The sequence below is a fragment of the Schistocerca piceifrons genome, chromosome 5 (genome assembly GCF_021461385.2).
Source record: "Schistocerca piceifrons isolate TAMUIC-IGC-003096 chromosome 5, iqSchPice1.1, whole genome shotgun sequence".
NCBI classification, from domain to species: Eukaryota; Metazoa; Arthropoda; class Insecta; order Orthoptera; family Acrididae; genus Schistocerca; species Schistocerca piceifrons.
In genome coordinates this window covers 503,562,500-503,581,269 of record NC_060142.1, presented here as the reverse complement: position 1 = coordinate 503,581,269, position 18,770 = coordinate 503,562,500, and the positions used below count along the sequence as shown (strand labels likewise).

Here is an 18,770-nt window from a genome sequence, read left to right as displayed (position 1 = left end):
CAGTAATCTCCTCCTCCAGCCACGACACACTGCATTATTGTCTCAGAAACGCTGTACCGGTTCTTATGTCATGTGTTTCTCGCTCGTTTCTGCCTACATTGTTATTAAAATAGAACAGATCGCTTTTCCCATTTTCAATAATAATGCAATATATCAAACCAATGCTTATTTTACGAATAAAAATCACTCTTTTTCTTTTTTTGAAAAAAGGGCTATTTAAAAAAGAAAAATTTAAGCGCTGCTGCTGTGGCTAATTAATACTTAGGTTTCTTACTCGGTTATGAGGGAAAAATTTAAAAACGCCTGTTATAACCGATGTCAAATAAATACCGAAAAATACCGGTTATTCAGAACTAAAGTACTGGTAAAGGTTTTAACAGGTCGATTTTTCCTATCCCTAATACGGATAGGCCCGTCGTGATACATACACAGAACTGTCAGGCACCTCTCCGCTGCCTTGTCAGGGAAACGCGGAATGATGGCCAAGGTGTTGACAGTTTGTTGTGCTTCAGACGTCGTCATTCTGTCCGTCTTGATACTTGTCCCGCTGTAAACAAGCCAGTGTCATGGCTCAGGTAACGAGACATGACTGTACAATCCTGCAGAGTCAAATAAACGATATGTCTGTTCTCTCAGGCACTAGTCACGTTGGTCCATTGAGACACTGCATGTGATGCGTGTAACCTTCCTGAACCCATCAGTTTCTTATTCCCATGGCAGCTGTGGGATCACGACCAATACGAGCATCAATATCAGGAACAGAAAACGGTAATCCCGATAGGCCACGATCCCTTCACCATTGAAATACGACACGTACTTGTTGATCTTTCCACCTATCGGACGAGGCTTAACAAGATCTTCCCACAAACAACCAACACCGAAATGCGATTTCTGCATGGGAAACCCGCTTCCTACTCTTTTCTTATATGCTGAATGTACGCTGGTGAGCAAAACTTATGGACAAAAGTAATTTTCGCATGATGTTTCACTGCCAAGCAATGTAACTCGATGAAACTTGGACCATACATAGAAAGAACTGCTTCACTATAGTACAGAAGGTAAGTGAAAGAAATACGCAATGAGAGAACAGAAATGACACTTTTATTTTAAATTTTGTGGTAAGGTCTTATGGGACCAAACTGCTGAGGTCATTGGTCCCTAAGCATATACACTATTTAATCTAACTTACACTAAGGACAACACACACACCCATGCCCGAGAGAGGACTTGAATCTCCGACGGGGGAAGCCGCACGAACTGTGACAAAGCACGTGAGACTGCTCGGTTACCCCCCAAAAAAAGGCACACTTTCATTCAAAGAAAATAACTAAATGTAGTCATTGCTGTTGTGATGGCCTCCTGGATATAACAAAATTCGGGGCGTGGTTCCCAATAAGGTGTGTGACCATCACAGACGGCAGTGCATGCCCTGGACTTTGCTCCCACACTGCTTGTGAGGTTGGTAAGGAGTTCTTGTGATGGGGCGTTCCATGTCTCCACTAGCGCGGTTGACAACAGCTGGATGGTCGTCAGTGCATGTGGGTGTGTTGCAATACATCTCCGCAGTGCGTCCCTCCCGTGTTCCATGGGGTTTAGGTCTGGGGAACGGGCCAAATGTATGAGGTGCTTTCAATAAGTAATGCAACACATTTTTCCTCGGCCAGTTTCTGTTGAAAAAATTCTGAATTTGTTGAGGGACATTGTGGAATTTTTCCTGATTCAGCATCTATAGTTTCATGAACTTCTGATAGATGACAGAGCTACACAAGGTGCTATCAAAAACTTTCGAGACAAGTGCTGCCATCTGTTGGAAACCTTACCTATGGATTAGTGGTTACCATCACCCCGAAGTAGTTCCCATCCGCATGTACACACCGGTCCCAGCGCTTCTGCCACTGGTCAGACGTTTTTGAGGGTGTTTATCACCACTAGCGATGCTTCTTGAATCCTCTCTAGAGTGTCGAGATGACGGCCTTTCAACTTGAGTTTCAGTTTTGGGTGAAGTGCGAAGTCACAAGGTGCCAAATCTGGCGAGCACGCTGGGTGAGGTACAACCGCCATGTTGTTTTTTGCCAAAAAGGTCCTGGTGAGCAAGGACATGCGACAGGGCCCACTGTTGTGATGCAGGAATCAGTTCCCTTGATTCCAAAGTTCGGGCCATTGTCGCCACACGTTTTCACGGAATCGTCACATAACGTCACAGTAGTATGCGGAATTTACTGTTTGGTTGGGTGGGACGAATTCTTTGTGCACAATTCCCTTGGTATCAAAGAAAACCATGATCATGCTCTTCACTTGCCTCACTTTTTTGGGTCTTGGAGAGCTCGGGCTCTTCCACTGGGTCGATTTTTGCTTTGTCTCTGGGTCATAACCGTAAATCCAGCTCTTATCATCAGTGATACCCTGTGACAAGAAGGTTGGATCATCAGATGCAGTCTGACGGAGGTTTGAGCACACCTCAACACACTGTGCCTTCTGATCGGCAGTCAAGATCCTTGGCACAAATTTTGCGGCGACACGATGCATGCCCAATTCATCAGTCAACATTTGTTGACATGTCCCATAGCCAATACCCACTTCATCCGCAAGGTCTTGAATGGTTCGACGTCGATCCGCATGAACTAAAGGTTGAAGTTTGGCAACAATGTCTGGCATTGTGCAGCTAATGGGCCTTCAGTGTGAGCATCATCTTCGACGTCTGTACGGCTGGCCCTGATCTGAGCATGCCACTCAAACACACATGTATGGCTCACTCTCTGTACCCTAAACACTTGTTGAATCATTGCAAGAGTCTCCGTAGCATTTTTCCCGAGATTCGCACAGAATTTGATACACATGCGCTGTTCTGTTCGCGGATCCATCGTAAAATCGCCACACACCCAACACAGAGTATTAGGGAAATCACTGGGAACACACAAGTCCTCCCAGCTGAATGCCACTCTGCACACTGACTCATCAGATATGCAGCCCTCGTCACCTAGCGATGCAAAGATCTACTATGCCCTACTTTCCGTAACACAATTAGTTGCCTCGTACTTGTGAGAAACCATGGTTCATTTATGGAGTTTGGAAAGTGTGTGGTGATTAGTGCGCGGGCTTACTTTGAGGCCGAAAACCAACAGGGCAGGAGCAATTCTGTATAACGGCCAGTAAAAGACGACCTTTGAATGTCTCGGTATTAGTGAAAGTGCAGTGGAGCGAATTTCGAGAGAATATAGAGTAACTTCATGTCTTCTGTCACCAAAAGAGAGTTCTGACAGGTGACAGACGTTTGCATTGGAATGCTCCATTGTTAGCTGCAACAAGCAGAAGACATGTTTTGTTGGTGCTGCACATTTTAGCGATTTTGATCGAGATAAGCTTATGCTGCAGTATTCTTCTTTGGGACGCCAGTGCAGAAGTGTGCACAGAATAAGCTGAGTGAAAAATCTGTGCAACATGCACGTTTATTTATATATAAAAGCTGACTTACCAATTTTTCTTGTATGAGACCGCTTCTACAAGATGGTGTGTCGATTTAAAGTTCTATATTCGCATACTTTACTGTTCTCGTCGCTTCTTCTGCTTAATCTTTCATTGATTGTATCGATACCCGTTCATATTGTTATATATCGTGAAATTTCGAACATTCTAGAGTGCCGCGATAATCTAGTATCGTTATCGTCAATTCTAGGCTTAAACTAAAGGACAGTAGGGCTATCCTCATTCAGAACAATCTTTCTCTAGTTTTGTTGTGCAATTACCTAAGAAATAGGTTAGTTTCAGATGCTTATAAAACTATATTTTCGTAAGTTAATGGTGCGAGTGATTTTTATTTGGATAACTAATTTAAATTTTTAAGGACAGTAGGGCTATGCACTTTCAAAACAATCTTTCTCTAATGTCATTGTACATTTACATGAGAAATAGGTTACTTTCAGAATTTTCGGACGCTTACGAAAGTGTATTTCAGTTAAGTTAATGGTACGAGTGTTTTCGATAAGTAATTTAATTCGTAGTCAATCAGCGTTTGTGGTTCACAGTTCAGCCAAAGTATACATCACCTCAGAATTTCATTGTACATCAACGCAAATGAACATGTGTTTTCAGAATTTTCACAAGCTGTGACGATTTGTAACAAATCGGGGTTTGTGATTTAGTTAGTGTAGCAGAATTTCCAACACATTGTGTTACATTTAGTCTTCCCTTAGGAGCAGTAGACCTCGGCATTATCTTCATTTATCGTAAATTAACCCAGTTACCGAGTTTGCTAACAACTATAATTAACATCAAAACGTTTTAGGAAACTAGTAATTTTACGACAGGTTTTTGTGTTGCCTTAACTGAAATCTCGTTTTCTGTATCTGCTTCAATTCTTATAGGAATTAGCAAATTTTTAGCTCTGCAAATTAAATGATAATCAACAGGTTTAATTTAAAGTCCTCTGTTCACTGCCTTGTAATACATTGCACCAGCCAAAATGCAGCCCCACTGTGAATGCTGTTCTCAAACAGGGAATGAGTTGCTTGACATTTGTAAGCAACTGGGAGTCGCTCTGACTATGTCAAACAATTGACAGCCGCTGCGAATTGGTGTGCTGGAAAAGCTCCAGATGTACCTGACATAATGTCCTCTCCTGTGAATCCTAATGATGGTAGCAAGGGACAGAAAAGAACACCAGGTGCACTCAGTGTGCATGTCTGGGGCCCTCATTCAACCTGTTGGAGAGGCTATTCTGGCAGCCATTGAGGGAACAGGGTCCAACCAACTGCAGATTGTGGCACACGTGGAAACAAAGTATGCCTGTCATCTGGGCTCCGCGGATATTCTTGGGTCATACCAGATACTGTAAGAGAAGGTTGAGAAGACTAGACTTGGAGAATGGAGTTTAAACGAAGCTCACAATTGTCCCCAGAACTGATTATGGCCCTTTGGTTCTGAGTCAAGCAGAAGGACTGAACCGGGGACTTCGTAAGTTCTGTGGCAAGCTGGGCTGCGACTTCCTGGACTTGAGCCATAGGGTTGAGAACTGTGCCCCCCTCCCTAAATAGGTCAGGCGTGCATTCACATTATATGCTGCCACTCAGGTAGTTGACTGTGTGTGGGGTACACGCTAAAGGTTTTTTAGATTAGGCTATTGTCCATCAGCTCTAGGTAACGAAAGCTGTAGGAAACCCAAAAATATCAGTGTAAGACCGCAAGAAACGTCCTCCCCCCCCCCCTCCCCCCCCCTCCCCCCCCCCCACACACACACAGGTGAGAGTATTAAAATCCTAATGCTAAACTGCCGAAGCATTTGCAACAAAGTGCCAGAGTTTGAAGCGCTCATGAAAACTCCAAAAGTGATTCACAAGATGCACTCTGGATTGCAACAAGCAGTGCAGTCACCTAAGGATTTGGACACATAGCCAAACAGTTTGACACAGCTGCAGGAGTGGATGCAAGGCTGAGCATACTGGACTATGGCTCTAACAGACAATTTCTTGTGAACACCAGCTCCACAGTGAACACCATACCTGGACCTACAACAGAACAAGCTGAAGTAATACAATCAGTTGCTCTAGAAAACAGCTTTCGGTAATTATAGAGATTTCTTGAAGTTATACATTTCTATGGAAGACAGTTTGCAAAAGCTATGACGATACAGGTCCTGTTTACAGATGCAATCAGGGGGGAAAAGCAAACATGGCAATCAGTCTCTCAATGGACGAAGGAAATACAATAAACGTTTGACAACATCAAACTCTGCCTGCAGGATGCCAGAACCCTGGCTCACCCCATCGCCAATGCCCTCTTGTCCATCACTGATGATGCTAGTGACATGGCAGTTGGTATGGTTCTCCAGCAACTGATCAGTGGACAACAGCAACTGTTATGGTTCTTTTCACAGAAGCTTACTGATTCACAATGCAAATGGTCTGCATTCAGCTGCAAGCACCTAGCTGTGTATGAGGCATTGCAGTGCTTCAGAGTGGATGTGGACAGCACACCATTCACAGTTGACACTGACTGTTGACCACTCGCAGAAGCTATATGTCACCCAGCTAAAGACTGTCCTTCGAGGCGTTTCTACCAACTCGACTATGTTGGTCAGTTCACCACTGATGTCCAACACATCAAGGGTGCTGAAAACTTAGTGGCAGATTATCTGTCATACATCAATGCACTATGTACAAACATTATCTATTAAGTCCCCACCTCAGCACAAGGAAAAGAATCCACAAATCTGCAAGCTCCCGCAGAACTAATCGACCTGCCTGAAGTTTTGATGCCACACTCTTCCTAGTTCTGAGAAACAAATGTGGTGTGACGTGTCACAAGGTTGAATCCACATGTTACTTCCACTTCCAATGCAGAAACACATCATTGACAATGTCCACTACTTATGTCACTCGGGAATTCGATCTTATATCAAACTAGTCACTGATCATTTTCTTTGGGCAGATGTGAAACGCAACTGTGAATAGTAGACACTGGCTTGAAAAGCATGCTAGCACTGCAAAATGGGGCACCATGGCAGCCCTACACCCATACAGTACAACATTCCCACAGGTAGACTGCAGCATGTACATCTAGTTCTAGTAGGCCTACTCCCAGAGTCCGGTGATAGTAGATACCTACTTTCGAAAACAGACTGTGTAACATGATGGGTTGAAACAATACCTGTACCAGATGTTGTGGCAGAGACCACAGTGGAGCTTTCATGCACATTTCCGCCCACCATTACCCCAGACCCGGGCCAACAGTTTGAGTCAGCCCTGTTCTCCGAGCTGTACAACCTTTGTGGGGTTACACATTACCACACCACCTTATATCACCCGCAGAGCCACAGACTGGTAGAGTGGTGGCATCACCCACACCTTAAAAGCAGCACTCAAGTGCCACATAGTCAACGAACAGAATCCTTGCCCTGGCTGCCACCGGTTGTACATTTGGTTTATGAGGAAGACCTGCAGGCATCTGTACAGCAAGCCGCCAAACCTACCAGATGAGTTCCTTGAACCCGCAGCTCTTGGTCCCAAACCAGTTAACAGACATTGTCAGGTAAGTGTAAAGGCACATCTTGTACATTAGAGTGCCATAGCCAGAGCCTCAAGGATCTCCCAAGATCTTCATACATAAGGCCCTAGCAAACTGCAAATTTGCAATGCTGTGCCATGACACCGTACCATACTGTGGCCCCCCTCAAGACCCTGTGGGGGGGGGGGGGGATACAACACCTTTGATATACTTCCCCTTGACAAGCCCACAACAATTTCAGTGCACAGACTCAAGCCTGCCAGGGTTCTACACAATACTGCTGATGCTCGGGACACCCACCCTGCAAAATTGGCTGCAAATCACAGCTGCAGGTGAACACCCAATGCTGACCAGAGTCACTGCAAGTGACGCCTCCTGCAGGTCCTTCTCCTCCTGCAGCAGATGCCACTCTGCAGTACCGTTACAATCGCACCTGTTGACTAGCGCCTCACCTCAATGACTACATTGTCAACTAAGAGAAGATGTTTAAACCACCTCCCCCTGCGCCCTGCACTACAAGGGGGTGGATTGTGTGGGAACTTTACCCATCAGAGATGTGAAATATATAATGGACTACAGTCCTTGACAATAATAATATTTTTGTTCTTTGGTGAAGTGTACTCTCTCCATATCAGTTAGTCCATATGTCAAGTTCCATGTTGTATGGATGTAATTTCAAGTGCACTCAAGTTATTAATAAAGCAAGTGTATTAGTAACCAGTGTATTAGAGCATCATCCAGTGCATTTCCCACACAAAAGTCTAAATGAATGATGTGAGTTCTTCATGAAACAAAATCTTGCTAATAACAGAAGTGTACTGTTTCAGTTTATCAGGCCAACTGACACTCATTGAATAACACTAAGTCTTAGGCCAGCCAGACCACAAAATATCTGTGCACTTTTCAGAAGCGATATGAAAAATTTTTGTTCCTTGGTTTTAAGAGTTGTAGTGTAGGAGACTACAGTCACTTGTTAACCTTATCAAGAAGCTTGCAGAAATTTTTACAATGTATTTTGAGAAACTGCCCTTCCTCTGATTTTGGTGCTGAAGGTTACATAGCCTATGTTCATCAACATGTTACAGTACTTCATACAACATTCAAACTGTAGCATATGCAGCAATATTCCAACACAAGTTTTGCTATGGAAATATTTATAGGGGATGGAACCTTGTGGTTGGGATAGCATTCTGAAAATGCCAGGCTCTTTACAAGGATGTTGCAAATGCTACAAGCATGAGAAAAAGCTACTCTGATTGTTGTGAGAATGATATCACAGAGGGATAAATTTATTTGAGGACTGAAGGGAGTCATACCCTGACCAGAATATTCCACTGAAACCTTCTGTGCCTTGGTTTTACTGGATTAATAAAGAGGGATGAGGCTATTTTTAAGCACATACTTCAGGCATGCACTTTGCAGTAGTTTCCAGAATAGGCATGTGTGATGGGAATTTGAAAAGTTCATGCAAAAATAAAAACTACTTAATTGTTTGGGGTAAACCTTTTTTGTTTCTCAACATAGTCTCCATTTAGACTTACACACTTTGTCCAATGCTGTTCTAATTTCTTTATCCCTTATGAATAATAGGAATTGTCTAAGTCTGCAAAATAGCTATTAGTTGCTGCAGTCACCTCCTTGTTTGAATAAAATCTTTGTCCCACCAGCCATTTCTTCAAATTGGGGAACACATAGTAGTCCGAGGGGCCCAAGTCTGGAGAATAGGGGGGATGTGAAACGAGTTGGAATCCTATTTCTATTACTTTTGCGATCGCAACTGCTGAGATGTGTGCTGGTGGATTGTTGTGATGGAAAAGGACTGTTTTGCAGTCCAGTCACCGATGTTTTTCTTGCAGCTCGGTTTTCAAACAGTGCAATAATGATGAATAATATGCACCTGTAATAGTTTTACTGTTTTCTAGATAGTGGATGAGGATTATCCCTTGCAAATCCCAAAAGACACTCGCCATAACCTTTCCAGACGAAGGAATGGTCTTCGCCTTTTTGGTGCATATTCCCCCTTGGTAACCCATTGTTTAGATTGTTGTTTGGTCTCAGGAGTATAGTAATGTATCCATGTTTCATCCACATTGATGAAACGACGCTTGACAGCCTGTGGATTCTTCCTGAACAACTGCAAACCGTCCTTGCAACACTTCACACGATTCCGTTTTCGGTCAAGCGTGAGCAATTGTGGAACCCATCTTGCGGATAGCTTTCTCATATCCAAATGTGTATGTGTATTATGTACCCATTCATTCAAGTTACCCACAGCACTATCAATCTCACACACCTTAACTCTTCTGTCATCCATCACCATATCATGGATTTTGTCAATGATTACTGGAGTTCAGCATTACTTGTGCCCATTTGGCCACTCCAAAAATTTTGATACCACTTATAAACTGTTCTAATTGAAGGTTCAGAGTCACCGTAATGTTTATCAAGCTTCTCTTTAGTCTCCTGAGGTGTTTTTCCTTTCATAAAGTAATGTGTAATCACTACACGAAATTCTTTTTCGTCCATTTTTTGACAGTCACTTGACTTCCTTGATTCACACGAATGCCAAACACAAAGAAATAGACCAATATGGCTGAAACCTGGTGTGTGTTCTTTCCAAAGATGCTACTAACGAAACATGACCTCGATATGCACCAGTGGTGCCATCTCTTGGGCTTCACACGGACTTTTCAAACGCCCCTCATAGTGCTGTTAGAAGGGGAGTGTCAGAAAGGAGGGGGGCAGTAGGAGATTTCCAGGGAGAAGTGTATTTACATGTGATCAGTATGGTCATTATGAGTGAGAAAAGCCTGGAAGACATGGGTGTGAATGCAAACTTACAGAGAAAATAGAAATTTAAGTATTTAATAAATCATTTTTTGGATAAATTTAATTTATTACCCATAAATGCAATATTAGTAATCAACTGTCTTCCAGTATTTCTTTTGCAACTGCCTCATAGTTACCAAGTTTCTTGACTTTGCATTTACAATACTATTAAAAACAGAATAGAGCATTCTTTTCACATTTATCTTCCTTTGTTTTCTCATCCCTCTTTTCCCCTGCAAACGTCTTCCACTCCTATCACCAGCTTCCGCAAACCACTTCTTTTTGTAATATCAGAGTTCAACACATTAAAATTCTTTTACAGATGACAAATTCTTCTATCGTGACAAGAGGAACAATGCTGTACTGTTTGATTTGCTCAGTAGAAGACATCAAATAATGACAGCAAACAGATCCTTGGTAAGATGTGAAATTTCTGTTGCTTGATGTCTCTGTGATATTTGCTTCTTTAACTGTAAATAGCATATTTGAGAATTTACATCCACATATCCATTTATTTAAAAGTCAACATTAAACACATTGGTTTTCTTGCTTGAGCTATTTTTTTACTGACATGTTTCCTAGACAGTGAAGCATCCACTATATTGTTCACCATATTTTTACTTGAATTTTGGTGGTTGAAGGGACCTTTATTCTGCTATTTAGTAACTAGAACTCCTTCTATATTTGATTGTAGATTCAGTTAATAATTATTCTGGCTTCAGCTTGTATAGTTACACAGTCATTTATTCATTCGTTCATTCATCATCTTTGGTAGATCCAGTCAAAAAAGAGAATTCTCAGGGATGTGAAATGAGTCAAGGTATACAAAAGACAAGCAACTCATAGGAAATTAATCTGCATACTCTGTTTCTAACTGACTGTCACTGTACTCCTGCAACATTATTTCTGCTTATGCCAGCTACAATTAGCTAGTAAATTAGGAGGAAGGATACTACATGAAGAACAAAGCTGTTCATTTCTCAGTCATATTAAATAGTTGCTGTTTATGTTCTATTGGTAGGCCTACCTTAATATTTATTTTGTTAGTATTATTAAATAAAAAAGTTATGCACAAGGACTGTTCAAAAAATTCCTGAACTTTGTCCACAATTTTTTTCTATGCTTATCTTTAACTTATTGTGCATGGTCTTCTTCAAAACACACTCCTCCACAATTGATACACCGCTCCCAACACTGTTTCCACTTCCAGAAGCAGTCTTGGTATTCCTCTTGCTGGACTGCGTGAAGCACTGTCTCCAAATTTTCTTTTATCTCATCTATCATTGCAAATCTTCAGCCTTTCAATGGGGTTTTCAACTTTGGAAATGATTCTCTTAAGGAACATCTTGTTCTCATTTGCATGATCCAAAAGCTTTTCTAAGATTGTGAGGTGGAGGTCTTTCTGGTCTTCTAGTCTTGACTCATGAACCGTGGGATGAATCTGGTGGCAACATGATGCATTCCAAGACGCTGTGTCAGGATTTCAGGACGTGATCCAACTGAAATGTTACATTCTCTGACAATCTCTCAGACAGCCTGCCTTTGATTGGCATGCAAAATTTTGTTGATGTTCCTGACATGAGTATCATCGGTAGACATCAAAGGGTATCCTGAACAAGGCTCATCATTAACTTCTGCCTGGCCATTTTTAAACCATGTGAACAATTCATAATACTGAGTACAGCTTAAGCACTCATCACTGTAGGCTTCCTGAATCATTTGGTGTGTCTCTGTAAAGGTTTTCATGAGATTCATGCAAAATTTGATGCAAATGTGTTGCTCCTCTAACTCTGCCACCTCGAAATTTGCAAACTGTGTGACACGACGTTCTACTCAATACAGCACTGAACAATAACTAACAAACATTCAACAATGAAACTTCTGGTTGTTAAAACAGATTAAACACAAGTGTATGCAGGGATGCCAACTGCATTTCACTCCAACTCACCACTGGCGGAAAATTACGAATGTTCTGGAACTTTTTGAACAGACTTCCTACATCTTGTTGGGATGTGGTAACTGAATGTTACTATCATTGCAGCCTATATATCCACAGTAGCAGAAAACAAAATTCCTACTATTGTTTTCTGTAAGGTGGCAGTATATGCATGCTACCAAATAACTAAACTTAAACTGCCATGACAGGCAAACTAGAACATAAATGTAACAACATAGTTTAAAAGCATAAATGTCAGTTATTAACAATGAATATTTACTACAAACATATTTTACTTTCTTAATAGTTAGATGAGTGGCATTAGTGTTCTATACCTAACACAATTATTTAATTTAAATAATTCTGCTGTCTGTTGGCAGTCTATGATGTAGTAGCTATGCTCTGCTATTGCTCTGTAGAACTTCGTAACTCTCTGTAGAAGAGACAAAAGGTAACAACTTCAGAATGGAACTGTTAGAACTGTGCTCTATGGTGTAATTGTAGGAAGTGTGGCAAAGCTGTGAAAGAACTGTGGTGAGTGTCAGCAGTGCATCGACTTTTATTCCTTTTGGTGGAAGGATCTTTGTCTTATTTCTGGGAAGCAAAATAGTCCATGGTTGACAGCACTGTCTGTGGTAGCTGGTGACACCATTAGCAGTGGATGTGGTGCACTTATGGATGTGCTGTGGAAGCCAAAGATAGCCCTGGTTGGTGAAAGACACCTGGTGGCCGCTGCTTGGAATTGAGGAGGTGACTGACAAGTTATTTGCATGTGTGGTGGCCGTCACTCGTGGTATTTCAGTGTACCTGTTTTAACTATTTACACAGCACCTCTGTAACAACATTAAAAATACACAATTTTACTACTTGTAATGCAGCTTAATAATGAAGACTGCTGCTCAGCTTGTAGATAACAGGAGTTTTCAGTCATTAAATATAGATAATCAGGAAATTTTTGGAACTATTCCTAATATGCTACCATCAAATACATGAATTAACCAAAAAGCTCTATTCTGGCTACATTACACTAAGCTTTCACTGTCCTGATATGCAAGCAGAGTTACTAGCAGACTTTTTGTTCTTTCAAACATTATTGCCCTGTATCATGATTTTCTAAAGTACTACTAGTTGGAAAATTATTTATTATATGGAAGCATGTAATAAGAATATAAGGTGAAGATGAACACCAGACATTTTTTGCAAAAGCCTGTTCAGCTACCTTGGGATTCTTACATTTACTCCTAAAGTTAGTAATAGTGAATACACTCTTCAAAGAAGAGGAAGAATATTTGGGAATAGCTTATAGAGATAGCAAGGTTCCAGCTTCATTACATCTACATCAAACAGATTACCCCAGATCAAAAATTTGATTGTAAGGGGTACACAGGAACAAATGTAGACTCATACCACAGTTTAGTAATGATGAAGAGTAGACTGAAGTTTAAAAGAATTGTCTAGAATCATTGTGGAAAGAAAAGGGATACTGAAGTACTGAGGAATAATGAGATGCATTTGAATTTCTCTAATGATGTAATGAATAACACAATAGGCATTTCAGGTGAGGAGGAATGAACATCTCTGAAAATCATAGAAGCTGAAAAGACAAATGTAGGTACAAAGAAGGAAATCATGAAGAAGCCTTGTGTAACAAGGGAAATACTTTAATTTATTGATGAAAGAAGGAAGTGCAGAACCCTTCAGGGAAAGACAGGAATCTAACAATATAAGTCCCATAGGAATGAAATAAATAGAAGCAGGGAAGCCAAAAAGAAGTGGCTGCATAAGAAATGGGAAGAAATTGTAAGAGGAATGGTCACCAGAAGAACTGATTCAGCATATATATTAAATTCGAAACAGCTTTTAGTGATGTTAAAAGCAAAGGTGTCAATATTAAGAGTGCAAGAGGAATTCTGCTGCTAAACACAGAGGAGAGGGCATATAGGTGAAAAGAGTACATTGGAGGCCTCGATGAGAAGAAGAAACTGGTGATCTGATATAACAAGAAATGGCACTCAGTACGGAAAACATAGGGGATACAGTTTTATTAGGATCACAGTTAGACACCACTTTGGAAAATGTGCAATTAAATAAGGTGGCAGGTATGACTAACATTCCTTTTGAATTATCATATCATTAGGCAAGTGTCAACTAAACAACTATTCAAGCTGGTTTTCAGAATCTATCAGATCAGAAACGTATCACCAGACTTCCAGAAAATACTTGCATGCAATCCCAAAGATAGAAAGAGCGTTTAAGGGTGTGAGTTATTGAATGATACTTTTAACAACTTATAAAATGCAGAGGAATGTGAAATAAAACTGAGGATCTTTTAGAGGACAACCATTTTCTCTTTAGGAAGAGGAAAGGCACCAGAGAGACAGTTTCAGCATTGCAGCTGATAATGGAACAACGACTTAAGAAAATCAAGATGCTCCCATTAGATTAATTGACCTAGAGAAAGTATTTGACAATGTAAAATGCTGCAAGGTATCCAAAATTCTCAGGAAAGTAGGTGTAAGCTATGGGGATAATATGCTATGTGTACAAGAACCAAGAGCGAAAAATGAGAATTGAAGATTAAGAATGAAATTTTTACATCACAAATGATATAATACTAGTATGTATGGGTCAGGCTATACCTCATAGAAGCACTAATAGAATTAAAAAGTAGGATCAGGAGTGGAATTAAAATCCAGGGTGAAAGGATATCAATGATTAAGATCCACTGAAGACATTGTGGTCCTCAATGAAAGGAAGAAATGCAAGACATGTTCAATAATGAGGACAGACTATGGGTAGAGAATATATCACAGGAAGATGAAAGAAATGAGGAGTAGCAGAAATCAGATTAGTGGTAAGCCAAACATCAAAATGTGGGACTATGAAGTAGATGAAGTAAAGGAATTTGGCTGCCTAGGGAGCAAAATAGTGCATGACTGACAAAGCATGGACAGAAAAGGAGATTAGCACCGGTAAACTGGGCATTTCTGTTCAAAAGAAGTGTGCTAGTATCAAACATCAGCCTTAATTTGGAGGAGAAATCACTCTATTTGAATACTGTTGCATTAGGTTAATCACAATCTGTATTCTAATGTTATAAATAATTACTTCTCATTCCCATTATCGTTTACCATTACTGTTTTGATTGCTTCTAGATTTCAACACTGACAGACCCTGAGTACAGACTTTCACCTGATCTGAAATACATTCTCATAATGTACAATGTGTCACGTGTAAGTACCTGATCAAGTTAAGTTTTGGTATATCAGAATTTTTTCTACCTTTTTTTTCATTTATCAGTTGATCAGTTTATTAAACACATTTGAAACTTCCTCACAGATTAAAAATCCACACCGGAGCAGTACTCAAACCTTTAGCAGTAAAGCACTCTAATGACTGAACCTTCAAACTGATCACGCTCCTTGTGTCAGTTCCCATATTTTTGTGTGTTATCTCCCACACTTTTCTGGTGCCACACACTCTTCCATCTCTAACTATGAACCCCTCCTCCCCCCCAACCCCCCACCCCGCCCACTTTCTCCATTCTATCCCTGTTTGCGCCCACTAAATCTACCTCATCCAGTCACATCTGCCACCCCCCTTCTTTACGCTTATCTGCCCTCAAACCTGCTACCCATAGTAATATACATATATTTATTAATGATTAGTTATTCTCTACTTTGACCCTTGTGGCTTCTCGCCAATTTTAGTGTGTTTTCACCTTCCACTATCATCGTCTTCCCCAGATTTCATCTCGCTTTTTTCCCCTTGTGCATCCATTTTGTCCTTTTCACACGTATTTGGGAGGATTTTTGCGTATTTTTTCAGACGTAATTCTACTTGCTTATGTAATTTTTCGCATTTTTTGCACCACGATGGATTCTTGCTCCTTCAGTCTGCATCAATAAAGAAAAGTTTCTTTATCCCTAGCCAGATCCCAGTCCCACATACTGTTCCTGCATTGTTGCTTGGCTCATGAAATCCCCCCTAATGGCCTTACCATCAAATTACCCATCTTGGGTTGCCAACCCTCCTTCCACAATGACCTCCACCTGTTCAGATACCGCCAATCCTTAGCCCTCACCAACAGAGTCCTGCAAAACCACATCAACCAAGCCCAATCCTCCTTGCAGTACCTTCTCTTCATCCGCAAAATTCTCCTGCTATGTAATCCCAAATTCCTGGAACCCATAACACACATTGAAACTCTTGCCCCACAGGAACTGGAGCAACATGCACAATGCCACCTCAAAAAGCTCTCGATCCTGTTCACTTCCTACTCCCACCCTGGAGTACCATTGTCCATCACTTCTACAACAACCTCCCACACGCTGCCTCATAACTGACAGACCCTGTCTTGCAGACCTACTACACTTACCCCACCCTCCAAAACTCCCTTCCACCACCACACAGAACCCAGAACCTAAACAGACCTGCAACACATTTATGAACCTTTCCTCCAGAAGCCTTAGTCCCACAGAAATATCAGTCCTTTAAAAAGTCCTCACCTTTTGTCCCACTCCCAAATTCAACCATGCTAGACTAGTTAAAGACCTTCTCTCCTTCTCCCGGTCCCTACAGTGGAAACACTTTTTCATCACCAACCTGACCAATCAGACTCAACCAAAGACCATTACTGAACCTTGCCTAACTCAGTTCACTCCTCCATCCAACTTTGATCCACTCCCGCTGCCTCCAAACCACCCCCTGTTAACTTTCCAGAATTTTTTAACCTCTAACCTTGCCTACCATCATTCCCCAAATCCCTCAACATGCAAACTAACCTTACATCCATAGAAAGAACCACAATCCACCATCTAAAAACTGATCCCAACATTATAATCCTACCTGCAGACAAAGGCTCCACCACTGTTGTTTTGAATCGTAAGGATTACGTGGCAGAAGGGCTCCGTCAGCTGTCAGATACTTCCACCTACAAACCATGCCAGTAACCCAGCAGGATCTCCAGTCACTACTCAAATCCTTAGGCCCATCCCAGAACCTCTCCTCAGACTCCATCTCTCTACTTACCCCTACCTCTCCCCGCACTCACACTTTCTACATGCTTCCTAAAGTCAATAAGCCCAACCACCCAGGATGCCCCATTGTGGCCAGTTACTGTGCCCCCACTGAGAGAATCTCTGCTCTTGTAAACCGACACCTTCTCAACCTATTACCCAGAACCTATCCTCCTATATAAAAGATACCAACCATTTCCTCGACCGACTCTCCACACTTCCTGTCCCTTTACCACATGGTGCCCTGCTCATCACTGTTGATGCCACCTCTCTGTACACTAATATTCATAGTGCCCATGGCCTTACTGCCATCGAACGCTACCTTTCCAGACTCCCTATGGATTCCAAACCAACAACCTCCTTCCTAGTCTCCATGACCAACTATATCCTCACCCACAATTACTTCTCCTTTGAAGGCATTACCTACAAACAAATCCGCGGTACGGCTATGGGCACCCGCATGGTACCATTCTATGCTAACCTATTCATGGGCCATCTAGAGGAATCCTTCGTAAAAACTCAGAATCCTAAACCCCTCACCTGGTTCAGATTCATTGATGACATTTTTGCTATCTGGATTGAAGGTGAGGACACCTTATTCACATTCCTCCAGAACCTCAACATCTTCTCCCCCATTTGCTTCACCTGTCCTACTCAACCCAACAAGCCACCTTCCTAGATATTGACCTCCACCTCAGAGGTATCAGCACCTCTGTCCATATCAAAGCTACCAACCACCAGAAATACCTCCACTTCAACAGCTGCCACCCATTCCATACCAAGAAGTCCCTTCTGTACAACCTAGCCACCTGTGGTCATTGCATCTGCAGTGACGAGCAGTCCCTCTCAAAATATACCGAGGGTCTCACTGAAGCCTTCACTGACCGTAATTATCCTCCCATCCTTGTACAAAAACAAATCTCCCGTGCCTTATCTTTCCAGTCTCCCACCACCTCCCAAAGTCCCATAGTCGGGCCACAGAGGAGCATTCCCCTCATAACTCAGTATCATCCGGGACTGGAGAAACTGAATTACATTCTCTGGCAGGGTTTCGATTACCTCTCATCGTGCCCTGAAATGAAAAATCTCCTGCCCACTATCCTTCCCACACCTCCTACTGTAGTATTCCGCTGTCCACCGAACCTACACAATATACTCGTCCATCCTTACACAACCCCTGCTCCCAATCCCTTACCTCATGGCTCATACCCCTGTAATGGACCTAGATGCAAGATCTGTCCCATACATCCTCCTACCACCACCTACTCCAGTCTGGTCACTAACATCACCTATCCCATCAAAGGCAGAGCTACCTGTGAAACCAGTCATGTGATTTACAAGCTAAGCTGCAACCACTGTGCTGCATTCTATGTAGGCATGACAACCAACAGGCTGTCTGTCTGCATGAATGGCCAGCGACAAACTGTGGCCAAAAAACAAGTGGACCACCCTGTTGATGAACATGCTGCCAAACATGATATCCCTCATCTCAATGACTGCTTCACAGCCTGTGCCATATGGATCCTTCCCACCAACACCAGCATTTCTGAATTGCGCAGGTGGGAACTTTCCCTGCAATACATCCTACATTCCCGTAACCCTCCTGGCCTCAATCTTCATTAATCATTGTCCTCACCCATCCAGCCCCCTCCCTGTTCCCATTCCAGCACTACACAGCCATCATTTCACTGCCACACCCAGTCTTTTAATTTCTTTTTATTTCTCTCCTTTCTGCTACTTACCCCTTCCCCCCTCCGTACCTTCTCTCCTGCCCTCCATCTAAACTGCAACACTTCACTGTCCGCCACTTCCACCATCCTATCCCTCCCCCTCCCCGGCCCAGCCTCCTCCTTACCTCTACCCAGTCGCCACTCCCATTATGCACTGGTGCTGCTGCTCGCAGTGTGGTTTCAGTTCTCTGAGACTGCAGACGTGTGTGCAAATTGGGTTTGCGTGAGTGCGTGTGTGCGCGTGTGTGTATGTGTGTC

At 42.1% G+C, this 18,770-nt stretch overlaps 1 protein-coding gene across 1 annotated transcript in view; it reads left to right on the top strand.

Moving 5' to 3' along the window:
- LOC124798657 (venom dipeptidyl peptidase 4-like) overlaps positions 1-18,770 on the top strand; it is a 280,747-nt gene that overhangs the window by 153,150 nt on the left and 108,827 nt on the right. Inside the window, exons 3-4 of the mRNA XM_047262159.1 lie at positions 10,151-10,245; positions 14,920-14,997. Coding sequence (XP_047118115.1) covers positions 10,151-10,245; positions 14,920-14,997 — 173 coding nt within the window. The remainder of the gene's footprint in view (positions 1-10,150; positions 10,246-14,919; positions 14,998-18,770) is intronic.